Here is a 25973-nt window from a genome sequence, read left to right as displayed (position 1 = left end):
AGATCTTCTCTAGATCAGTCAGGTTTCTGGCCTGTCGCTGAGAAACACGGAGTTTGAGCTCCTCCAAAGATTCTCTATTGGGTTTAGGTCTGAGACTGGCTAGGCCACGCCAGAACCTTGATATGCTTCTTACAGAGCCACTCCTTGGTTATCCTGGCTGTGTGCTTCGGGTCATTGTCATGTTGGAAGACCCAGCCTCGACCCATCTTCAATGCTCTAACTGAGGGAAGGAGGTTGTTCCCCAAAATCTCGCAATACATGGCCCCGGTCATCCTCTCCTTAATACAGTGCAGTCGCCTGTCCCATGTGCAGAAAACACCCCAAAGATGATGCTACCACCCCATGCTTCACAGTAGGGATGGTGTTCTTGGATGGTACTCATCATTCTTCTTCCTCCAAACACGTTTAGTGGAATTATGACCAAAAGTTATATTTTGGTCTCATCTGACCACATGACTTTCTCCCATGACTCCTCTGGATCATCCAAATGGTCATTGGCAAACTTAAGTCGGGCCTGGACATGTGCTGGTTTAAGCAGGGGAACCTTCCGTGCCATGCATGATTTCAAACCATGACGCCTTAGTGTATTACCAACAGTAACCTTGGAAACGGTGGTCCCAGCTCTTTTCAGGTCATTGACCAGCTCCTCCCGTGTAGTTCTGGGCTGATTTCTCACCTTTCTTAGGATCATTGAGACCCCACGAGGTGAGATCTTGCATGGAGCCCCAGTCCGAGGGAGATTGACAGTCATGTTTAGCTTCTTCCATTTTCTAATGATTGCTCCAACAGTGGACCTTTTTCACCAAGCTGCTTGGCAATTTCCGTAGCCCTTTCCAGCCTTGTGGAGGTGTACAATTTTGTCTCTAGTGTCTTTGGACAGCTCTTTGGTCTTGGCCATGTTAGTAGTTGGATTCTTACTGATTGTATGGCGTGGACAGGTGTCTTTATGCAGCTAACGACCTCAAACAGGTGCATCTAATTTAGGATAATAAATGGAGTGGAGGTGGACATTTTAAAGGCAGACTAACAGGTCTTTGAGGGTCAGAATTCTAGCTGATAGACAGGTGTTCAAATACTTATTTGCAGCTGTATCATACAAATAAATAGTTAAAAAATCATACATTGTGATTTCTGGATTTTTTTTTTTAGATTATGTCTCTCACAGTGGACATGCACCTACGATGACAATTTCAGACCCCTCCATGATTTCTAAGTGGAAGAACTTGCAAAATAGCAGGGTGTTCAAATACTTATTTTCCTCACTGTATATATGTGAGCAATATCACAGGAGTAGCAGCAGAACACGCATGTGCTGCGCCTGGTTTACGAGCACAGGAGTGCACAGGCATGCTTTGTGGTACTCTAGATAATGGTGGAGGACGGTTAGAATTGTTGAATAAAGTTTTTTTTTTTATTTGTTCACAAAAAGCATTCTTGTAGCTTCGTAACATTACGGTTGAACCACTGAGGTCACATGTACTGTTTTACCGTTGTCCTTACTACGTTTCTGGGCCTGGGAACATTTCAGTTGCATTGCTGTCTATGGAGGGTCAGAGAGCTCTCGGATTTCATCAGAAATATCTTAATTTGTGTTCTGAAGATGATCGAAGGTCTTACGGGTTTGGAACGACATGAGGGTGAGTAATTAATGACAGAATTTTCATTTTTGGGTGAACTATCCCTTTAAGGGTGATTTCCACTGACAGCGCTGCTCAGTGCATTTGTTGGCTGCGTCTTACAAGCTGTTGTTGAAAGTAAAAATAAAATAAAAACTTCCTTGTACACAACAGCATTTCAGTCTCTTTCAATATAAAAGTCTTTACTGTTGACTCACTCGTAAAAAAAATGGTCTCTTGTCACCATCTAAAAAAGTTGCCAAGCAATTCAGTCAAAAGTACAAAGGCAGCGCTCTGATTTACAGCAATGTAGTTAAATAAAATATAACATGGGGAGATTTTCAGCTGAAACAATTGGAACAAATAATAGATTAATGAGACCAAACCCGTGAGATTCACCTAAAACAAATTATATCCCATGTTTAACCACTATAAAGACACATCAAAGCCAGCAGTAAACTCCAGAAGATCTGGCCAAGGTGAGGCGCTCTCTATGCGGGTTCATGAGCGCAGAACGACTGCTGAGCATCTGGAGCTCACAGCTCAGAAAACATAGAAGCACATTTTCAAATAGATGTTATCTTTATTAACAAACCACATATTTGAAGTCCAAAGAAGTACATTCATGCCTAAAAAACTCTGTGACAAAGAAACAGTATTATTTAATTATAGTGTATTTGGGCGTCTGCCAGGAGTGATTCAAACGTTCACCCTTTTTCAGACTCTACTGGTTGTCAGTCCTAGTTCTGGAGTCTCACGGTGATCTGATGAGATGCCTGCGCAGAGCTGTGGGTCTCCAGGACCAGGACTGACGACCTCTAATTCCAGATGTAAATGACTGTAGTGTAAGTGTTACCTGCCGTTGATCTTCTCTCTGCAGAAGGTCTCTTTATACTGATTGGTCCAGACGCTCAGATGCTCCACCCACAGAGTGACATCATCAGCACTCCACCTGCTGAGCGGTTTACTGAGCAGCACCTCATGACTGGAGTCGGTACTGAACACACGGTACAATAACACCAGCATCTACACACACACACACACACACACACAGTGATGATGCAGTGCAGCAACTCATCCTTAGTGTGTGTGTGTGTGTATGTGTCACTCACAGCCACGCAGCACAGCACTATACTGATTCCAGAGCAAAAGTCTCTGATGTTGAACTCCGGTGGATTCAACATATTAAACGGTGGTTGGTTCAACATATTAAACAGTGGTTGGTTCAGTATATTGAACTGCGGTGGGTTCTGTGGCGGAGCTGCACGAGGGGCTTGTCTCGTCTCCTGCTGCTGGAAAGCCTGGAGAACACGACAGAACTGCGGATCACTCAGGATGGCCTTCTTCCGTCGGCTCACGTCAGCGGGAAACAGCTTCTCCACCGCATCCCTGACACACACACACACACGTTTGTTTTAGTGGTTTACTGGGACTCTCCATAGCCTTAATGGTTTTTATACTGTACAAACTGTATATTCTATTGGCCTACACCTAAACCTACCCCTTACTACAGGCATTTTTAGATTAAAAGAAAAACACCATTTAGTATGTTTTTTAAGCCTTTTGAATTACGGGGACATAGGCAGTGTCCTCATAAACCACATTCAAATTGTAATACCTCTGTCATACCCATGTCACACACACACACACAGAGGCTGCTTCATTGTGAGTCTCATTGAGAACATGAGCATCATGCAGTGACCAGAACCATACTTAGCAATAAACTACATCATTAACTATTTGGACAGGTGTCACAATCTGAATTAAGGCCTGTTCATACCACAAATAACTAGAACTGTAACGATAACTATAATGAGAACTACAATGATAATGATATCTAAATGGTAACTATATATATTAATTAGAACTATAATAATAATAGTAACTATAGCAACAACTATTAAAACAATTCTAAAAAACATTACAGTTATAGTTATTGCTATAGAGTTCAAATGAGTATTAAAACTGTAGGTGTAGTTCATTGGACTGAACTGTTGAACTATGATTGATGAATCTGAACGTAGTGTTTACATGAACGCTAAATAAAGTGATCGGGTTGATGTGTGCTTTTATATGTCACAAGGTTCAAATCGGAATTGATTCAGTCCTTTCAGTTTTGGGGTTCAATCTGATCGAATGTTTACATGCACTCTCAATTGTATTAGAAAAGGAATAAACCACCCCCTTGAATCGGATCGAGGTGTTTACATGAAGCCTTTTCATTCTGACTGAGCCGTCAATCCGATTACAAACGGATTATTTGGTTGCATGTAAACGTAGTAGCCACTGTGTGTAATCTGGTCACTGACTGAAGCGTGTGTGAACAGAGCTCGTCTCTCACCGGAGCAGGATGTTGACTTTGGGAAAGCCCACCCACACCGCTCGGCATTCTGGGCAGTCTTTGCGGACCCTGGGCAGAGCGGAGGCCCACCAGCTGGCCAGACAGTGTCTGCAGAAGCTGTGTCCACAGGTGAGTGTGGTGGGGTCCACCAGAACCTGGTAGCAGCAGTGACAGGTGAACTCAGATTCACTGAGCTCCGGCTCCACAGGGATCCGCATGTCCATCTCACTCTGTCAACACACACACACACACACACACACTTTAGGTTTCTGTGAATTGTGGGGACTTTCCATAGACTATTACTTTTATACTGACCAAATGATATTTTCTGTCCCCTAAACCTACCCCTTACAGAAAACCTGTTTGCGTTCTTACACTTTCAGATAAACATTATTTACTATTTTTAATATTTTTTTCCCTCGTGGGGACCATAGGCCAGTCTCCACAATGCCAAAAATTTTAGGTTTTACTATCCTTGTGGAGACATTTGGTCCCCTCAATGTAGGGCTGTGCGATATGACGATATATATCGGATGGATGAAATAAAAAGTCTATCATTTCATATTATGCTCTATTGTTTATTTTTTCGTGTCGCAAAATACATTGTTTACGGTAATACTTTTCATCATTTGGATGACTGCAGTCTTTACATGCCACCATGGGACATGAAGCAGAGACAGAACCAGGTGGAGAACAACCAGCCAGGACAAAATGAGGAGCTCGTTCCTAAACGAGGAACTACATCTAAGCACTGCAGTTTTAAACAACCGATTCTTAGCCGTTGAAACAAAAACAACAGAGCTATATGCGTGAGCCGTCTCTGTTTCTGTCTGAGAGGAGCATACATTTTTTGCCGCTTTATTGGCTTTGAACGATTACATAAACACACTTATATGCATCAGAATCCTCGTCTTTGCAGGTATCCTCATAAACAGAGTGATTTAGGTCTTAAGAGAGAGTAAACAGCTGAAAAAGAAAACGCATATGTAACAGTGTATTGGACCAGGACTTCGGTCTTAAAGGGGAAGCTGTCCAATATTCGTCCTGTCTGCCATTCATATTAATCAAACAACAATGCTCTTGACTAAATCAGTTTTGTAACTTTAATAAGAAGAAATGAAAAATAATAATAATGATATATTTATATATATGTATAGAATCTATACTGAATACACGTTAATTATATATATCTGTATAATTAACACAGTGAAGACTAATTAATTTACACAATGTATGTAGCATTTCTTATTTATTGTAGTTTTTTGTCCTATTGCTTGCAATTAGTTTCTTATCCTTATTTCATCACTATTTATCTTCAGTGAGGTTGAGTTTCTTTGTCTCTTTTTAGGCTTGTCTTAGTTTGATATTGACAAAGGATTATGAACATTCTATGGTATCAAAGATTTTAATATCATAAAAAAACTTTTTGAAAGAAAAAAATAACTATATTGTGATATATATCATTATCGTGATATAAAATTAGTCATATCGTGATGTAAGATTTTGGTCATATCGCCTACCCCTACCTCAATGTAGCATAAACAAGTACACACACACACACACACACACACACACACGATCATATAACAGCACAGGACGGCACCATTATCGGCTCCTCTGAGAGTCTGCAGACAGGTTCACGTCTTACTTCAGTCTCAGCGCTGGCCATCAGCTGTTTGTTTCTCCTCTGGCTCACATCGGCTCTTTCGGTTTATTGACGTTTATTAAATGCTCATATCTCTGTTCACAACAGAAGAGAAAGAGAAACTGCTTCACTTCAGAGCAGCTCCTTCCTCCTCAAACATAAACACAAACACACACACACACACACACGTGATTTAGAATATTCATGGGGACTTTCCATTGACTTCTATTGTTTTCTACCAAAAACACTACACATTAAGTACAACAATTATTAAATATGCTTAATTCAAGGTTTAATGGGACATTTTTGTCAGCTATCTATCATTTGAGTTACAGTAACAGTAGGGATTTTTCTGGTTTCCTACATTGCTGATTTAGCTAAACCCGGATATACCAACATACCAACACACACACACACTTTCAGTTTCACTTTTGATGTGCTTTATAACAATTACTAATATTTGTACATTCATCTCTCACTGACGTACAATAACAATTCTTTATAAATACAGTATATAAAGTTCCTCACAGAGAAAGGTTGTTTAGGTTGTAGTCATCTCTGTAAAGTCAGTCTGATGTTAATACAGTCTGTATTACTGGCTGTTATTTTTACCTTGTGCTTTTAAGCCCTTGTCTGAACAAGGTTGATTTAGATACAGTTTATGTTTATTTAATTCATTTTAATACGTATGCAAGTATAACTAAAAAGTATATTGATATTTAATTGTTTCTAATTTATCTACCCCTGCCTAGTAACACACAAAACAAGCATTTACATATTAATAAAAGAACACAGATGTTACCGAACCCTCGTTTTTATTGGTATTTAATTACATGTAATAGATTACACTCTCATTAAAACATTTTCTATTGGTTTGAAAATGGTGTATATTCCACATATTTGGCCTGAGTTCTTGTTTCATTTACACTGTTTTGACCAGGTGTCGCCATATTGTAGTGTTTCGAGCGCTTCGAAACAGTGAATCGTTTTGCTAAAAAATTGTATTAAGTTTTAAAAAGTTTTCTTCATTCATTTATTTATTTTTCTTTCAAGCACGTGACAGACATTTCCCATGAATTCCGACCCGCAGCTGAGATTACTGGAGAAACCTCTAGTTCTCCCGCTTTAAAGCGCCTGCTGCTGGCAGAGAATGAATTTGCATTTTTAATAAGTCCGTCTGATTTATGCAGCAAACATATTTTGCTTGTTATCAAAAAATATTCTACTCTAGAGGGACTTAACTGTTGTTGATTCTATTTGGATGTCTACCGGAAGCTAGTTAAGTTAGGGCCACAAAAGCGCGCATGCGCAGAAACGTTTGTTTATGTCTAAAAGTTCTACCTCACGCTGTCTGACCGTTAGAACGGAATCGGCGGGAATCTTGATCGATTTGACTCTGAATCATTTTGATTCACCGAATCCCTGCTTGACTGGATCACTGCTTTGAAATAATAATTCGTCTGTATTAAATATTCACTGTGTATGTAAATTAAAGTTAGATGTTAATTTTAATTCAGTCGCCTGTGATGACTAGATAACAGGTTTCTATTTAATTATTTAGCAAGGATCACTTGGGAGCAGATTTTAATCTATATCTCATGTATGAATTATTGGATATATATGTAAATAATGACCCAATCTAGCATACACATGTCTCCAGGGACTGAAAGGTCGGGTGATTGAGAAAGTGGCCCGCTCTGAAGAAGGGCTCCTGCTTTGTTCTAAAGACCGCATTGTAACAGCGCCACCTACCGAACTGGATCAACAATAACACTAATATGGACGAAATGGACAGCATTTAGAATTAAGTTTTATTTTATAACGTTAAAACGTTATAAAAAAAAAAAAAAAGCACACACACATTGCATTTTTTTTTTTTCTTCATTTGAAAGTATTCTCTCAAACTAGATCTTAAACTAGCTGACAGCAAAATTAACATTAACCTCACAGGAAACACTCACAATACTGTCCAGATCTTAAATAAACTACTCCAAGATAATCCATTATAAATTAAGTGGATTTATTATGGTATTCATTCATTGTGTGTTATACATAATCATACTCTTAAAAGTTATAACCACAAATGCGTAAGGCTTATAATGTATTATAAATACAGGCTTCGTAGAAAGTGTTGACAAACAGCTAAGGAATGAAGGGAGAATTTACAGTTGGTGGGTTTTGCGCTTATATATATATATATATATATATATACTGTATATATATATATATACTGTATATATATATATATGTGGACAGTATGCCCTCTACACCTGCTGAACAAAGCTTTTATATTTTCTTCATTAAAAGGTTGCTATAAAGTTGTTGTACTTTATTGCTGGTTATTGAGTTCTACCAGTAAGATCTGAATACTAAACATTTCAGTTTCTGTTAGCTCGACATTCCTGCAATCAGGGAGTGATGGTGAGCAGTTTGAGACCGAGAGGTATGTGTACTAGTCTCTGAACATCTCAGTTTGTTTCATTCTTGAAGTCCCTTCCTTGCCGGTGAAAATAACTGACCAAACTGAGGCAACACAGCACAGATGAACAATGCAATAAATCATCAGCATAGTCATAAGGCTATGATTTAAAATGTATATGTAAAAATGTGTAATAGCTGTAGCAGTGGTGTTTCTTATTGCATTGTACATTTGTCTTCATATACATCATATTTCTATTCTAAATTGAGTTTTAGCTAATTTGAAAATGAGTCACACAACCACCATTTTTAAATAAATATATACTTTATATATCCTCCAGTTATTACAGTCATGAAATCAATTTATAAAATTACTTCTTTTCACACACGTCAGACACTGACGATACTATGAACCTGATTATAATATGAAAGCAGAGAGGTGATTGTGAGTGTAAAGTCCCAGCATGACCAAGACACAGAAGTGTGTTTGTGGCGTTCCTGTGGCTCAAACAGTGGATCACAGCGCTCGCAACGCCAAGGTCATAGGTTCGATTCCCAGAGAATGCATGAACTGATCAAATGTGTGGCATGAATGCAGTGCAAGTCACTTAACAAACATGATAAAAGTGTGTGTCAGATGTGTAATGTGTGTGTCAGGGCCTGTGCTGTGTGTCTGCGGGCAGGAGTGTTCGTTTCACCAGCACTGCAGTGAGAAACGGGTTCAAATACAGCTGTGTGTAGATCTCAATATTAATGAAGAACAGAGGCATCATTGGCCACAGCAGCACAAACAGAGACGTGTTGAACAACACTGCAAACATCTGAAGCCACACCCTCTTAGGGAGCGTCCTGCAATCACAACACACACAGAAATCACACGGGTTCAATCTCAGACTCAATGAATCGTGTGTGTGTGTGTGTGTGTACCTCATCTCTCCTCTCTTCCACAGTGTCCAGTAGAAACACACGTCCAGCACCGTCAGTAACGTGGCGTGAGCGATGACGAAACCTGCCGTCCAGTAATGAACGCTCAGCCACTGCCAGGCGACCGCAGACAGCAGCTGATAGGGCAGCAGGAAGTACATCAGCAGAAACTCCGCCCACTGAAGCCAGCCCGGACGCTCCTGATACAGCACAGGGTTCTGTTAGTAATTTCCCCAAAGAGATTTATTAAAAAGCTCTGTTATAGTGTTATAAGCCATGAACCAAACCAACCCGATGGGAGATTCACAACATTACAAACTCTGACTGGAAGCAAAAAAGTGTTTGAAAATCAGGTGAAAAGACAAAGACACAAGACTGTGAACTTCACAGCTTTAATGAGGGAAACAACTACAATCCCATGCAGCTTTGTGAATGACAATCTAATTTAAAATGATGCAGATATATGAAACTATTCATTTAATGTGGTTGATTATATCTATAGAAACAATATATTTTTGTTTGTTGCTAAACATGCATATATATGTGTATTTTATATCCAGTTTTACCAGCGGTGTGTCGGTGGACGGTCTGCTGTCGCCGGGCAGCTGGTGTGAATGAAGGGCAGGAACGTGTCTTCATAATCAAACAGGAACATGTAGAGCAGCGTCAGACGAGGGACGTTCCTCAGAGCGATCAGCAGGAACAGAGTCTTCCCTAAATACAGATCCTGCAGACACACGTGATGATTAACAGTGTTAGTCGCTGTGGTCAACAGATACACGGAACACACAGAGACTCCTGACAGCTCTGGGAGAAACCTGATTTAATAGTGCTGTGTGCTGAAACACACTCAGACTCACACACACACACACACACACACACACTCACCTTGTACTGCCAGAGGTCGAGTGAGACTCTGGTTTCTTTGAGTCTGTGCAGCTCCTCCAGGATGATCTGTCTGTGAGACTGATTCTCGATGTTGAACGGAGCCGCAGACAGATCTTCATCACTGAGAGCAAACAGTAATCTGACACACACACACACACACACACACACACACACGTGTCACAGGTCACTGATGTGCAGTGCCGTGGGTCTCCAGGACTGAGAAATGCTCTGTGTGAGTGTTACCTGCCGTTGATCTTCTCTCTGTGGAAGGTCTCTTTATACTGATTGGTCCAGATGCCCAGATGCTCCACCCACAGAGTGACATCATCCGTGCTCCACCTGCTGAGCGGTTTACTGAGCAGCACCTCATGACTGGAGTCGGTACTGAACGCACGGTACAATAACACCAGCATCTACACACACACACACACACAGTGATGATGCAGTGTGTGTGTGTGTGTGTGTGTGTGTACCTGTTTTTCTATTCAGGTGGGGACTTAAACCTGAAAACACACAGACTCATGGGGACTCGTGTCACGGGTAAACAAGCTAATAAATCACACAGAATGAAGTTTTTTGATGCCTGTAGTCTCCTGTAAGGGGTAGGTTTAGGTGTAGGACAATAGAATATACGGTCTGTACAGTAGAAGAAGCATTACTCCTATGGAGAGTCCCCACAAGGATAGCAAACCAGACATGTGTGTGTGTGTGTTTGTGTCACTCACAGTCATGAAGGTCAGTGTCGTCACGACTCCGGAGTAAAACTCTCCGATGTTGATCGGCCGTGGGTTCTGTGGCGGAGCTGCACGAGGGGCCTGTCTCGTCTCCTGCTGCTGGAAAGCCTGGAGAACACGACAGAACCCCGGATCGCTCAGGATGGCCTTCTTCCGTCGGCTCACGTCAGCGGGAAACAGCTTCTCCACCGCATCCCTGACACACACACACACACACACACACACACAGAGACACATCAGAAACACACACAGAGGCTGCTGATTGAGAACATGTACATCATACAGTGACCAGAACCAAACTTAACTCTGTTAGTAACTGTTAGGACATGCAGATATCTGATTTAAAGGGGTCATGAACTGCCTTGTTTTTTTATTTTGTACTGTTCTCTGAGGTCCACTTATAATGTTATCAAGATTTTGACATAAAAAAACATCATAATTTAGAAGTAATTTTCTGTCCTGTTTTTGATCAGAACGCTCTGTTTGAATAGGCGTGGAGGATTGTAGACTCGGAAGCAGGGCTGTCTTTTGAGGGGCCCCTGCGGCGAACGGACCAATCTTCATTAGAAATAAAGTTCATCTACTCTTTCCTAACGTTGGGATCAGAAGGAAGCTTCTGAACAGCTTGGCACTGAACAGCGTCTTGTTGTCTTCAGAGCATCTTTATCGTTTGGTCTCTGCGTAGACCTGCACCCAGGCTCTCTTTATTTACACTGCATGCGCGAATCGGTGGGCGGGGCTAAACAGGCAGTGATGTAGAATCGGTGGGCGGGGCTAAACAGGCGATGTAGAATCGGAGGTCGGAGCTGAACAGGCAGTGATGTAGAATCGGTGGGCGGGGCTGAACAGGCAGTGATGTAGAATCGGTGGGCGGGGCTGAACAGGCAGTGATGTAGAATTGGTGGGCGGGGCTGAACAGGCAGTGATGTAGAATCGGTGGGCGGGGCTAAACAGGCGATGTAGAATCGGAGGTCGGAGCTGAACAGGCAGTGATGTAGAATCGGTGGGCGGGGCTGAACAGGCAGTGATGTAGAATCGGTGGGTGGGGCTAAACAGGCAGTGATGTAGAATCGGTGGGCGGGGCTAAACAGGCAGTGAAGTAGAATCGGTGGGTGGGGCTAAACAGGCAATGATGTAGAATCGGTGGGCGGGGCTGAACAGGCAGTGATGTAGAATCGGTGGGCGGGGCTGAACAGGCAGTGATGTAGAATCGGTGGGCGGGGCTTAACAGGCAGTGAAGTAGAATCGGTGGGTGGGGCTAAACAGGCAATGATGTAGAATTGGTGGGCGGGGCTGAACAGGCAGTGATGTAGAATTGGTGGGCGGGGCTGAACAGGCAGTGATGTAGAATCGGTGGGCGGGGCTGAACAGGCAGTGAAGTAGAATCGGTGGGTGGGGCTAAACAGGCAGTGATGTAGAATCGGTGGGCGGGGCTGAACAGGCAGTGATGTAGAATCGGTGGGCGGGGCTGAACAGGCAGTGATGTAGAAGCAGTGGGCGGGGCTGAACAGGCAGCGATGTAGAATCGGAGGTCGGAGCTGAACAGGCAGTGATGTAGAATCGGTGGGCGGGGCTAAACAGGCAGCGATGTAGAATCGGAGGTCGGAGCTGAACAGGCAGTGATGTAGAAGCAGGCGTTGATCTTCTTCTGCGGAGGCGGTGCTTATCCATACTATTACATCACAGAGTAGAACATTCCACATGCTGTCGTTTTGAGTTCTGAAACTCACAGGATGTTTTTATAGTGCGATGATCTCTTATATGTGAAAAGATCAAGGGAATTTTAGTTTCTCAGTTCATGACCCGTTTAAGGCCCGTTCACACTACAAACTAAACTATATTAACAGTAACTGTAGTGATGGGAAGTCCGGTTCTTTTCCACGAACCAGTTCGTTCAGACAGTTCGTTTCAATGAACCGGTTAAAAAAAAAACGGTTCACCGGTTCTTTTACACCCTAACGTAATGACGTCATTCGCAATGACGTAATGTCAAGTCTATCGTCCCAGGCCAGGATGAAAATACACATTCAGATATGTAAAGTTAGTCATTATAACTAACAGTCAGTTAAAACATCATGATCTGACAAGTTTCTTACAGTTAAGACTTGCAACTAAAGCACCAAATACAGGTAAAGGCAGTGATGTGCAAACTAGGATTTTTTTTTACAAGTCTTGAAGATATAAAGTGAATAAATTAGACCTCATCAGTGCAGAAACCATGATCCACTTTATGCATAATCCAAAAACCATTGCAACCGGTTCTTGACTCGAGAACGAGAACTGCTGTAACCCAGCACGCTGCACACACGTTCAGTATATCAGCTGCTCATCATCAGCTCTTTTCACAGCAGTTCAGTCAGTGTACTGGTGGAGTAACTGAATAACTCCAGGATATTGGTTTATTTTGAGGGAGTGTCAGGCATGTTAAAAAGTGAATAACTTAAGAAATTTGTGGATTACTGGAGACGCAAACCGTTTCAAACGATTCAGTCCGAACCGGTTCTCTACGAAGAACCGGTTAAATCAAATGATTCCTTCACGAACCGGACATCACTAAGTAACTGTAATGATATCTACATGTCTCGTCTCTCACCGGAGCAGGATGTTGACTTTGGGAAAGCCCACCCACACCGCTCGGCATTCTGGGCAGTCGGTGCGGACCCTGGGCAGAGCGGAGGCCCACCAGTTGGCCAGACAGTGTCTGCAGAAGCTGTGTCCACAGGTGAGTGTGGTGGGGTCCACCAGAACCTGGTAGCAGCAGTGACAGGTGAACTCAGACTCAGAGAGACCGGCCACCTCCTCCTCAGACTCAGACTCACTGAGCTCCGGCTCCACAGGGATCCGCACGTCCATCTCACTCTATCAACACACACACACACACACACAGATCACATAACAGCACAGGACGGATCCTGTGAGAGTCTGCAGACAGGTTTATGTCTTACTTCAGTCTCAGCGCTGGCCGTCAGCTCCTCGTCTCTCTGCTCATATCAGCTCTTTCGGTTTATTAATTTTAAGCAGTCATATCTCTTATGATCACAACAGAAGAGAAAGAGAAACTGCTTCACGTCAGCACAGCACCTTCATGCACGTGATAGAAAATATTCAATGGGAATTTCCACTGACTTCTATTGTTTTCTACCAAAAACACTACACATTATGTAAAAAAAAACATTAAATATGGTTCATTCAAGGTTAAATGGGACATTTTTCCTCAATCATCTGTCATTTGAGTTACAAGGACAGTAAGGATTTTTCTGGTTTCCTACATTGTCAATTTAGCTAAACCTGCACACATACCACCACACACACACTTTGTTTCACTTTTAATGTGCTTTATCACCATTACTAATATTTGTACATTCATCTCTCACTGACGTACAATAACAATTCTTTATAAATACAGTATATAAAGTTCCTCACAGAGAAAGGTCGTTTAGGTTGTAGTCGTCTCTGTAAAGCCAGTCTGATGTTAATACAGTCTGTATTACTGGCTGTTATTTTCACCTTGTGCTTTTAAGCTCTTCTCTGAACAAGGTTGATTTAGATACAGTTTATGTTTATTTAATTCATTTTAATGCTTATGCGTGTTCATTAATTGTTTCTAATTTATCTACCCGTGCCTAATAACACACAAAACAAGCACCACACTTTAACAAAACAACACTAATTTTACAGAACCCTCATATTTAATGGCATTTAATAATTGTTATTGTTATTTTTAATAGATTACACTGTCATTAAAACATTTGCTACTGGTTTGAATATGGTGTATATTACACATATTTGGCCTGAGTTTTTGTTTACGCTGTTTTGACCAGGTGCCGCCGAGCGCTTCGAAACAGTGAATCGTTTTGCTAAGAAATTGTATTATTTGAGTTTTGAAGAACTTAAGTTTCTTTTGACTCGTTCTTTCTTTTTGTTTATTTATTTAGTTATAGTTCACAGACATGGCACACATTTCCCGTGAATTCTGACCCGGCAGCTCAAATGAATCATTATTATAAGATTACAGTTGTGAAAACTGGTAAGGAAACGTAACCTCGGGCCCCTGAGATAAGGGAACGAGCGTTGTGTCGTCATTGACGACTGTTTGGGGAAACTCCTGTTTACTCTGTTACTGAAGCCTGATTTGCTAACGTTTGTGTTGCTGCACAAACCAATGGCGCTCGAGCCCGCTAAAGGGGGGCGGAGCCAACTGCTATATAAGTCGGCCCAGAGCGCCATTTCATCAGAATCAATGACTGAAGCGACAGCCATCGATTCGCGAGTAGCTGTAGCGTGGCCAGTTACGCAACGCTCGTCCTCATCACCGAGGTCCTTATCACCGAGGTCCTCATCACCGCGGTTACGTGAGTAACTAGAGCAGTGGATCTCAAGTCCAGTCCTCGCGTTCAGACAGGTGTTGGGCCAATCGCTGAGCATCCCGCTGTCTTGAAAGATAGATCGGGCAGTGATGGTTGTCTTCGGAGGCGAAGAGGTCAGCCTCTGCCTTGCCGAAAACTGACCAGAGTACATTGTCCCTTGACAACATACAGTATCTGCTCCCTGGTTCAGTTTGCCCAGCACATGACCCGCTCGTAGTGAGAGCAGTTCTGTCTGTGCCTAAAGCAGGAGACGTCAGGTCATCCCGTGAAGGGGACGTGACCTGAGGCGGCCTTGGTGGTTGATGTAGGCCACCGCCGTTGTGTTGTCCGACCGGACTCGGACGCGGTGTCCCTTTAAAGCTGGCAGGAAGGTCTTCAGGGCCAGACAAACAGCCATCGTTTCGAGGCAGTTGATATGCAGGCGTCGCTGAAGGAGATTCTGATGATTCTTATATAGCTGTTGGCTCCGCCCCCTTTAGCGGGCTCGAGCGCCATTGGTTTGTGCAGCAACACAAACGTTAACAATTCAGGCTTCAGTAACAGAGTAAACAGGAGTTTCCCCAAACAGTCTCAATAAGGACGCAACGGGAGTTACCTTTCGATAGGGAAGAAGTGTTTTCAGGGTTGATTTTTTTTTTTTTTATGTAAAACATTAATGTTTTCACAAACGCAATGGTCCTTTTTTTTTTATTCCTCTTGTACTTATTTATCACCCTACATCCTAGTACATCCCTTATTTAAATAAAACTGATTTATTCTGTTCCTATTCAATTTTATCTATAGCACACCTACCTGTACATACAATTTATTATTTTCTTTGTGTGTGGTTTATCTATATTTATATATGTGTTTTTTATTCACATTTTATTTTTACTCTCTGTGTGTTGTTGTTGTCTTTGTGTACTGGAAGCTTGTGACACTAAAACAAATTCAGTGTGTGTGCAAACATACTTGGCAATAAAGCTCTTTCTGATTCTGATTTAAACTAATTAAACTGCATAACATATAACACATATATGGAACAACATAAGCTGTATAACCTGTATTATTTGTGAAGTTCGTAGGCCTAATTAAATTACATGACAAGAAACATGACCTAAACACCTTTCAGTATAAAATTAGGATTATTTGTGTGCTTATTTCATACATTCTTTGTGTGTTTATTTTATATTTACATATACATTTACCTCAGGCTCTGACCGTTAGACCGGAATCGGCGGGAATCTGGTTTGATTTGATTCTCGATTATTTTGATTCACCGAATCCCGGCTCGACTGCTTTTAAAATCGTCTATTTAAAATATTCACTGTGTATTTTAATGTAATGTAAATAAAAATTAGCTGTTAATTTTCTCTGCGCTGAGCAGGAGGAACCAATCACAGCCGCCTGTGATGACTAGATAACAGGTTTCTATTTAATTATTTAGCAAGGATCACTTGAGCGGATTTTAATCTATATCTCATGTATGAATTATTGGATTTAATAAACGGAAGTAATTACACGATCCAGCGGTCATATGTGTCCAGCGACTCAAAGACTGGGCCTCAGAGCGCCTCCTGCAGGATCACACAGCGAGCGGAAGTGCGAGCGACTGCTTCCGGCGGCAGGGGTTAAAGCTTCCAGTGTGTGTTTGTGTGTGAATCGCTGCTTTACAGAATGGAGGTCACCAGACAGAGTAAGACGATCAAAATAACCAAATACATCACATTTTAACCGCACGCAGACCCACACACCGCGCGAGCTTAAGTGGCTGCATGTGTTTGCGCGCGCTCCCGCGAGTGTGTGCGTGCGCAGATGTGTGTGTTAATGTGTGTCAATCTGTGTGTTTACAGATTTTAAGGAGGTTCTTCCGGAGGTGTGTAGCTCTGTGCAGGAGGCGGATTTCATCTCCATAGACGGAGAATTCACAGGTGTGTGTGTGTGTGTGTGTGTGTGTGTGTGTGTGTGTGTGTGTGTGTGAAAGAGAGGGGTTGTGTTAGTGTGTGTGTGCGCGCGCGCGCGTGTGCGTGTGTGTGCGCGAGAGATATTATGTGTTAATGTGTGTGTGTTGTTGTAGGAATCAGTGATGGCCCGTCAGTCAGTGCTCTGACCAATGGACTGGACACACCAGAGGAGAGATACACTAAACTGAGGAAGGTAAACCCACACACTTCTCTGACTGTCCATTAGAAATATGATCATATTAGTTTTTAAAAGTCACAGTAATAACTAAAGCGTTTATTATGATATTATCACAGTATTAAAGTGCATTGAAAGATATTCAGACAATGTTAATGTTGTTTTTTCACTCTTTTAAACACTAACAACTAAACATGAAGCAAAAAAGAAAAAAATATCTTGAATATTTTAAACTGAATAAACATTATATCAATTCACAAATACGTTATAATTTATAGAATATGAAAAATGTACTGGTAGAACATGACTGAAATGGACAACTTTTACTGATTGAAATCTAAATGTAGATTAAAACAATTAGACGCTGGTTCCATCAGTAATTGCACCTGCTGTAAGAATGTAAAAACATGTAAGACCTCGTCCGAGACGAACTGTGTGATCATATATGAGTTTGTATATTGCAACTGCACGGTGCTGAAAACAGAAGTAACACAACGGAGCAGGATGGTGCTGATGTAGCGTGAGGTGGTGTGTCTGCAGCATCACAGTCGATCGCGTGTGTGTGTGTGTGTGTGTGTGTGTGTGTGTGCTGACGCTCTGCTGGTTTCCTGCAGCACTCCATGAACTTCCTGCTCTTCCAGTTCGGCGTCTGCACCTTCAGATACGACCAGAATCAGTCCACGTGAGCATCGCCGCCGTGTCTCCGGCTGGTTTAATGATTTCAGTGCCTAGTGTTTCATGATCCAGCGATTAGAGAACAAGATGCAAAATCAATAATTCATGGTTTCAATACAAAATAATTATTCAAAGCGCAGTATTAAAGGTTTACATGTTAGACTGATAAACATGAAACACAGGACCATTTCCTTTTGTTCAATTTTTGTCACTTCTTTAGTGTTTTGTACCCTGAAGCTATCTGTAAGATGTAAAGCTTTCTTTATTTTATTTGTATTTTTTAAATTGTCCTGTTGTTTCTATTGGATTCTTTGTTTTTATTTTTAATAACACAAATAAGATAAATGGATAAAAATAGTGTCAGAATTTCATAACACACAACCTTTCTGCATTTTTTTTTTTTTTTTTTGTCATAAGAGTATTGTGCGCCTAATGTGGCATATGATGATGATTGTGATATTCTTTAATTCTGGGAATTACCACCACAAAATATTAAAGTCTAAATATTAGATGAAGCATTAAAGTTTAGAAATGTAGCATCGTCACTAACTGAAATAAAGTAAGTTTTAACTGAATTGCAAAAAAAATTATAAAAACAAAAACATTGTAAATCGGAGCTAAATATAACTATTACAAACAAATTCTGCCACAAGACATGATTTATATCACTTAAAAGTCACTGAAATGCTGGTTTAGATGTGGAAGTGATCCGTCTCCGTCTCACAGGTACATCACTAAAGCCTTCAACTTCTACATCTTCCCCAAACCCTTCAGCCGCACGTCTCCAGACATCAAGTTCATCTGTCAGGTGAGAGACGCTCGCGTCACGAGTAAACCAGTCTGACGCTCAACCTGACTCCTCTTCCTCCTCTTCCTCCAGAGCTCCAGCATTGACTTCCTGGCCAGTCAGGGCTTCGACTTCAACAAGGTCTTCCGCAGCGGTCAGTGAGTTTGACTTCCTGTCGTGTGATTGGCTGCTGGAGTGCGCTGTGTGTTTGACCGACAGCTGTGGTTGCCGTAGGGATCCCGTACCTGACGCAGGAGGAGGAGTCTCAGCTGAGGGAGCAGTATGAGGAGAGGCGGAGCCAGATCAACGGGGCGGGGCCTGTCTCGTACACGCCCACCTCAGGTGTCTGTAACATACCTGAAGACCAGAGAGACTTCATCCGGACGGTGGAGTGAGTCTCACACACACACACGCTCCACACACGCATACACACACGCTCCACACTCTCTCACACACACACACACACACGCTCCTCTCACACGCATACTCACACACACTCCTCACTCACACACGCTCCACACACACGCATACTCACACACGCTCCACACTCTCTCACACACACACACACGCTCCTCTCACACGCATACTCACACGCTCCACACTCCTCACTCACACACGCCCACACACACGCATACACACGCTCCACTCTCACACACACACACACACACGCATACACACGCTCCACACTCTCACACACACACACACACACACGCTCCTCTCACACGCATACTACACACGCCCACACTCCTCACTCACACGCTCCTCTCACACGCATACTCACACACGCTCACACTCCTCACTCACACGCTCCACACACACGCATACACACACGCCCACACTCACTCACACGCCCACACACTCACTCACACACGCTCCACACACACGCATACACACGCTCCACACTCTCTCACACACACACGCTCCTCACACGCATACTCACACACACTCCTCACTCACACACGCTCCACACACACGCATACTCACACGCCCACACTCTCTCACACACACACACGCTCCTCTCACACGCATACTCACACGCTCCACACTCCTCACTCACACACGCTCCTCTCACACGCATACTCACACACGCTCCACACTCCTCACTCACACACGCTCCACACACACGCACACACACACACTCTCACACACACACACACACACACACACGCTCCACACACACGCATACACACACGCTCCACACTCTCACACACACACTCCTCTCACACGCATACTCACACTCCTCACTCACACACGCTCCACACACACGCATACTCACACACGCCCACACTCTCTCACACACACACACACGCTCCTCTCACACGCATACTCACACGCCCACACACTCTCACTCACACACGCCCACACACACGCACACACGCTCCACTCTCACACACACACACACACACACACGCATACACACGCTCCACACTCTCACACACACACACACACACACGCTCCTCTCACACGCATACTCACACACTCCTCACTCACACACGCTCCTCTCACACGCATACTCACACACACGCTCACACTCCTCACTCACACGCCCACACACACACACACACACACGCTCCACACACACACACACACACACTCACACACACACTCTCACTCACACACGCTCCACACACACGCACACACGCTCCACACTCTCTCACACACACACACGCTCCTCTCACACGCATACTCACACACACTCCTCACTCACACACGCTCCACACACACGCATACTCACACGCCCACACTCTCACACACACACTCCTCTCACACGCATACTACACACGCCCACACACTCTCACTCACACACGCTCCTCTCACACGCATACTACACACGCCCACACTCTCACTCACACACGCCACACACACGCACACACACGCCCACACTCTCACACACACACACACACACACACACACACGCTCCTCTCACACGCATACTCACACACGCTCCACACACTCCTCACTCACACACGCTCCTCTCACACGCATACTCACACACGCTCCACACTCCTCACTCACACACGCTCCACACACACGCATACACACACGCTCCACACTCTCTCTCACACACACACACGCTCCTCTCACACGCATACACACGCTCCACACTCTCTCACACACACACACGCTCCACACACACGCTCCACACACTCCTCACTCACACACGCTCCACACACACAAAAACGTGCATGAATCCACAGCTGTGATGATGATGGTGATGTGTTGCAGGCAGAAGGTTGAAGCTCTTCTGAAGAACTCGGAGCAGACTCTGGATCTGGAGCCCTGCACCGGGTCAGAAACACACGCCTGTTACTGACAGACTTCATTCAAATAGAGTGTGTTTGTGTGTAACAGATCTGCGCTGAATATGAGCGTTAATATCGTGTGTGTGTGTGTTTCAGCTTTCAGAGGAAGCTCATCTATCAGACGCTCAACTCAAAGTAAGCCTGTCTCTTCTGTGTGTGTGTGTGTGTGTGTGTGTGTGTGTTATGAGCTCGGTCTTTACGCGTCTGGTGTTTTCTGTGTTTCAGGTATTCTAAAGGTCTTCACGTGGAGACGCTGGAGACAGAGAAGGTACAAACACACTCGTTAGTGCACATTATATCATCATCATCAGGCTCTGATCGTCCGTGTGTGTGTGTTATCAGAAGGAGCGGTTCATTCAGATCAGTAAGGTGGATGAAGAGGAGAGGAGGAGGAGAGAGCAGCAGAAGCAGCAGAGAGAGCAGGTGTGTGTCTTCAGTCACATGACCTCTGGATGATGTGCAGTGACTTCAGACTGATCGTGTGTGTTACAGGAGGAGCTGAACGATGCTGTGGGGTTCTCCAGGGTTATCAGAGCCATCTCTAAATCTGTGAGTATCTCTCTCACACACACACACTCTTATTATTCTGATACGAACCATCCTGACCTGCTCGTGTGTGTGTGTGACGCAGGGTAAACTGGTGGTGGGTCACAACATGCTGCTGGACGTCATGCACACCATCCATCAGTTCTGTGGGCCGCTGCCTGAGGTACATGAGCACGCACTGGAGGATTGTGGGAAAGTGTGGCGCGTCTCAGTCTGATCAGCTGTGTGTGTTTTACAGGAGCTGGATGACTTTAAGGAGGTGGCCATGTCTGTGTTTCCCAGGTAACCTCTGATCACGTGATCACACGCATCTGTTCACGTCTGCGCCAGCTCACGCTCTCTCTCTCTCTCTCTGTGTGTTTCAGGCTGTTAGACACCAAGCTGATGGCATCCACACAGCCCTTCAAGGTGTGTCACGTGTGTGTTCAGTAGTGATCTGGAGCTGCGTGGGTGTGTGTGTTTAATGAGTGTATTTGTGTGACAGGAGATCATCAGCAACACATCACTGGCTGAACTGCACAAACAGCTGAGAGAGAAACCCTTCAGATCACCCACCACCGGTACCACATTCACACACACTCCCATACAAACACACTCAGACTCAAACGTGTGAACATGACTCACGCTCACACCCGCATTGATTCACTCACACACAGACTAAAAACACACATTCAGACTCTCGTCACGCCTGTCGCTCTCCAGCCTCATACGTGTGTGTGTGTGTGTGTGTGTGTGTTCAGAGTGTCCTGAAGGCCTCCAGAGTTACGACACGTCCACAGAGCAGCTTCATGAAGCCGGTTATGATGCCTTCATCACTGGACTGTGCTTCATCTCTATGGCAAACTACCTGGGTGAGTGTGTGTGTGTGTGTGTGTGTGCGCGTGTGCAGTGATCTGCTTCCAGAAGCATTTTCCCCCATAGGAATATTTAAAAAGTCTTATGAATAATTAAGAGTAATGAAATTCTTGAACCGGACCAAACCAACCAGCTAAAAAAGCATATCAATTATCACTCTTGTTCAATAGTGTGGCTGTGGCATTTTGCGGTGTTAAAATATCATGTGTGTGTGTGAGATTTACAGCAGCTTGAGATCTGCTCCTCCAATCTGAACTCTGTCTGAATTGTCTGTTTATCAGCGGGATTTTTATTTAGTTTTGGGTTTCTTTCTCTCAGGGTCTTTTCTCACGCCTCCAAAGAGTTACATCTCTGCTCGCTCCAAACTCATCGAACCCTTCTACAACAAGTGAGAGACACACACACACACACACACACACACACACACACACACACACACGGGTCTGAATCTGTGTCTCATGAGTTTGTGTGTCTAGATTATTCCTGATGAGGGTGATTGACATTCCCTACCTGAACATGAGTGGACCTGACCGTAAGAATTATTGAGAGACGCACACACACACACACACACACAGTTTTTCTCAGTATACATACAGTGTGTCTCATTAAAGCATTCACAGTGTCAGTTATCAGATGTTTTGTGTGTGTTCAGTGCAGCCCAAGAGAGATCACGTCCTGTACGTCACGTTCCCTAAAGAGTGGAAGACCAGCGACCTGTACCAGCTCTTCAGCGCCTTCGGTAACACACACACACACACACGTTTACTTGGTGTAAGTAGGTACGCACGCACGCTCTCATCTGTCTGTGTGTGTGTGCTGATCTGTGTCTGCCGTGTCTCAGGGAACATCCAGGTGTCGTGGATCGACGATACGTCGGCGTTCGTGTGTCTCAGTCAGACGGAGCAGGTTCAGATAGGTGAGACTCTCAGATGCTCTGCTGAGCTTCAGCATGAGCCGATCATCTGCTAACGTCTGCCTTCTGTGTGCAGCCATGAACACCAGCCGCTACGCCGAGAGCTACCGCATCCAGACCTACGCCGAGTACCTGCAGTCCAGACAGAAGAGCACACACACCAGCAAGAGGTGGACCGATGACGGCTGGGCGGACACGTCCTACAGCACTGCCGCCGCCTCGGGCTTCGGCCGGTGAGTCCCACAGAGTCCCTCAGACGCGCCGCATGAGTCAGGCAGTCATCTGACCGTGTGTGTGTGTGTGTGTGTGTGTGTGTGTGTGTGTTCAGGCTGCAGGCGGTCAAGAGGAGCATCAGTCCGTCTCTAGAGGAGCAGAATCACGACGCTGACAGCAGCTGGACAAACTACAGCAGTGTCAAGAAGATCAAGACCGACGGTCAGTGTGTCTGCATTCACACAGACAACTGTAACTGCAGTGAGTCCACATCAACGACCGTAACCATAACAACTACAGCGACAATCATAACGGCGTCCACATCGACAACTGCAACTATGACAATAACTACTGTAACCAAGTCCACACTAATGAACCACAACTACAGCAATATTTATATTATGGTTCAAATCAGTAACTATAACAATCACTGTATTAGCGTGCACAGCAATGGACAATAAAGATAAAAAAAAAACATAACTTTAATATTAACTAGTTATATTGACTAATTAATTAGTTAACTAATTTAACTAATAATTATTGCAAGAATTACTATAATGCTATCAATGATAACTATAGCAATAATAAACAATGATTGTAACAAAACCAACTGTAACTATACTAGTGTTCGCAACACTTAATTAGTGTCTTACTAATGTCTTAATTGTAAAGATAACTATAGTGATAATCACTGTAATGATAGCTATAGCAATATTAACTATGGTAATTGTAATAACTGTATTAGCTTCTACACCAATGGACAATTATTATAATTAGTAACAACTAGAACTACAAGGATAATGTACTACAGCAATAACAGCAACATCATAACAAACAGTAACCGTGATTATAAATATTAGCATCCACACCAGTGGACAAAAATAATAGAAATAATGAGAAGTAATAACACGAACTATAGTGATAAGTTTACAATGATCACGATAATAACTATAACAGTAACTGTGGTAACAAATGGTGACTAACGATAATATTAGCGTCCACACCAATAGATGATAAAGTTCTGTTTATTATAAATGAGTTGCAGTTTTGTCATCTGCTTTATATTCAAGCTTTAAAGTCAGATGCGTTCTGATTAGCTGTCAGTATTTGTTTATTTTTTGTTTATCAGCTGGAAAAATCTCTGAAAGTGGTTCCAATGATATCGATCCTCTGTGTCCATGCACATCACTATAATTGAGCATTTAATAAAACTATGGTAACAGTAATTGTTCTTGCGGTCTTTTCAAACCTGTTTATTTCATTAACATGATGTTTAATTTCGTATGCGTCACAGGAAGCTGCTCGCAGTCATACGCTGAGGTCGCTGGCTCCTGTGATTGGCCCAGACTGCAGTAAGTGCCCCGCCCCTTTAACTCGCTCGCATGATGTCATGACTCCATCTGATTGGCTGCTGTTTGTCCAGGCCTGATGAAGGCGAATCCTCTGTGAGTCCAGTGCAGGAGGAGGCGGAGCCCGAGGAGTCCTCAGCCAATCAGAGTCAAGGTAAAAGGAGCCGCAGACACAAGAAGAGGAAGTCAGACGGTGAGCGTTTACATTGACGTATGGCGCGTAACTCTCGTCCGCTGAACTGCAGCGTTTGATTGTTTTCTGTTGCACAGCTTCTGAAACGACGCCGCCGGCGCTCTTCGACGTTCCTCAGGTTTGGTAGCGACGGCTCAGCAGCCAATCAGAAGCCTCGCTCAGTCCGGGTGTAATCGACAGCCAATCGGAAGACTGCACTTAACTCCTGGCGCCCAGCGTGTGTCGTCTGACTTCCTGTGACCTCCTGTGACCTCTCCTTGCGTGGCCCAAGTTCAGAGCGTTTTAAAGGTGCTGAAGTTACTGAGCCATTTCCTGTCCGAGTATGAGTGAGTGTGTATGAGCGTGTCCTGTAGTATTTTAACGTGGTTTCCGACAGCGCTCCCTCATTTTAAGTGTCGACGTGTCCTGCAGGTTTATTTATTCCTCAAGAGGGTTTTGCGTCTTTAGTTTAACAGTGATTAACGGTGAGAGAAAAAACAAGAACTACGCGTGTCAAAGAATGTCTGATGATGTCATCACGAATGTCCTGTTCATATCCTTGTAATTTTTTGTATGAAATGTTGAAATGTTCCCTTTTCCAGGGGAGATGAAATTAAAGAGTCTTTCTTAGTACTTCTGTGTAATGAATGATTCACTTTGCCTTAAGATCATCTGATATTCAGATCAAGTTAGTCTTGGGGTCATTGCACACTGAGTCCGAAATCTTCATCCAAAATTTTCGCACGTTAAATAAGACCTCACGGTCTGTCAATCACGTTTACACACTACCTCCGAAATTTGTCGGTAATGAAAAAAGTGCGGATCGGGTTCGAATTATTTTTATATATATATATATATATATATATATATAAAAATTCATTAATATGCATCGGATTCAGTGTGCAAGGTTTCTGTCCGTGACGAATTTTCAGGATAACGAATATGAAAATACGCATACGACAATTTCGGACTCGCTGTACAATTAACTTTACATTTCAAAGTAAAACCTTATTTTACATTTAGTCATTTAGCAGGCACTTTTATCCAAAGCGACTTGATGAGGACAATACAATACAAGCAATCAAAACCAACAAAAGAGCAACACTTGT

At 43.4% G+C, this 25973-nt stretch overlaps 3 protein-coding genes across 5 annotated transcripts in view; 1 reads left to right on the top strand and 2 right to left on the bottom strand.

The window, feature by feature from the left end:
* LOC131541941 (bifunctional apoptosis regulator-like) overlaps window positions 1-5763 on the bottom strand; it is a 7764-nt gene extending 2001 nt beyond the window's left edge. The window contains exons 1-4 of one of the 2 annotated variants that reach the window (XM_058778022.1): window positions 5606-5763; window positions 3958-4187; window positions 2729-3005; window positions 2473-2642 (exon numbers count right to left, since the gene is read on the bottom strand). In XM_058778022.1, the coding sequence (XP_058634005.1) occupies window positions 2473-2642; window positions 2729-3005; window positions 3958-4187; window positions 5606-5626 (698 nt within the window). In that variant the 5' untranslated portion in view covers window positions 5627-5763. Of the gene's footprint in view, window positions 1-2472; window positions 2643-2728; window positions 3006-3957; window positions 4188-5560 lie in introns of both variants that reach the window. The other variant, XM_058778013.1, reaches the window with a different exon arrangement.
* A 2569-nt stretch (window positions 5764-8332) lies between these two features.
* On the bottom strand, window positions 8333-14682 carry LOC131536272 (bifunctional apoptosis regulator-like). Its single transcript, XM_058769094.1, has 9 exons — window positions 13512-14682; window positions 13160-13425; window positions 10558-10762; window positions 10076-10245; window positions 9833-9971; window positions 9511-9671; window positions 9328-9334; window positions 8948-9144; window positions 8333-8869 (listed from the first exon to the last, which is right to left on the bottom strand). Exons 2-9 carry the CDS (start codon window positions 13417-13419, stop codon window positions 8674-8676), a joined length of 1335 nt encoding a protein of 444 aa, XP_058625077.1. The 5' UTR covers window positions 13420-13425; window positions 13512-14682; the 3' UTR covers window positions 8333-8673.
* A 1771-nt stretch (window positions 14683-16453) lies between these two features.
* parn (poly(A)-specific ribonuclease (deadenylation nuclease)) lies at window positions 16454-25497 on the top strand. Of its 2 annotated transcripts, none has more exons than XM_058777794.1 (26): window positions 16454-16608; window positions 16766-16843; window positions 16990-17069; window positions 17666-17733; window positions 18453-18534; window positions 18607-18667; window positions 18748-18904; window positions 20740-20802; window positions 20913-20951; window positions 21042-21084; window positions 21159-21239; window positions 21309-21365; window positions 21448-21525; window positions 21601-21644; window positions 21728-21770; window positions 21847-21922; window positions 22103-22213; window positions 22536-22605; window positions 22694-22749; window positions 22870-22956; window positions 23059-23133; window positions 23207-23363; window positions 23459-23565; window positions 24638-24695; window positions 24767-24846; window positions 24963-25497. In XM_058777794.1, the coding sequence occupies exons 1-26, from the start codon at window positions 16590-16592 to the stop codon at window positions 25010-25012; spliced, it is 1920 nt and encodes a 639-aa protein (XP_058633777.1). In that variant the 5' UTR covers window positions 16454-16589; the 3' UTR covers window positions 25013-25497. The 2 variants fall into 2 exon arrangements, with proteins under 2 accessions (XP_058633777.1, XP_058633768.1); XM_058777785.1 differs by having other exon boundaries at window positions 24767-24885.
* Window positions 25498-25973: the final 476 nt, after the last annotated feature.

The sequence above is a fragment of the Onychostoma macrolepis genome, chromosome 01, assembly GCF_012432095.1.
Source record: "Onychostoma macrolepis isolate SWU-2019 chromosome 01, ASM1243209v1, whole genome shotgun sequence".
Taxonomy (NCBI): domain Eukaryota; kingdom Metazoa; phylum Chordata; class Actinopteri; order Cypriniformes; family Cyprinidae; genus Onychostoma; species Onychostoma macrolepis.
This window is presented reverse-complemented; position numbering and strand designations above follow the sequence as displayed.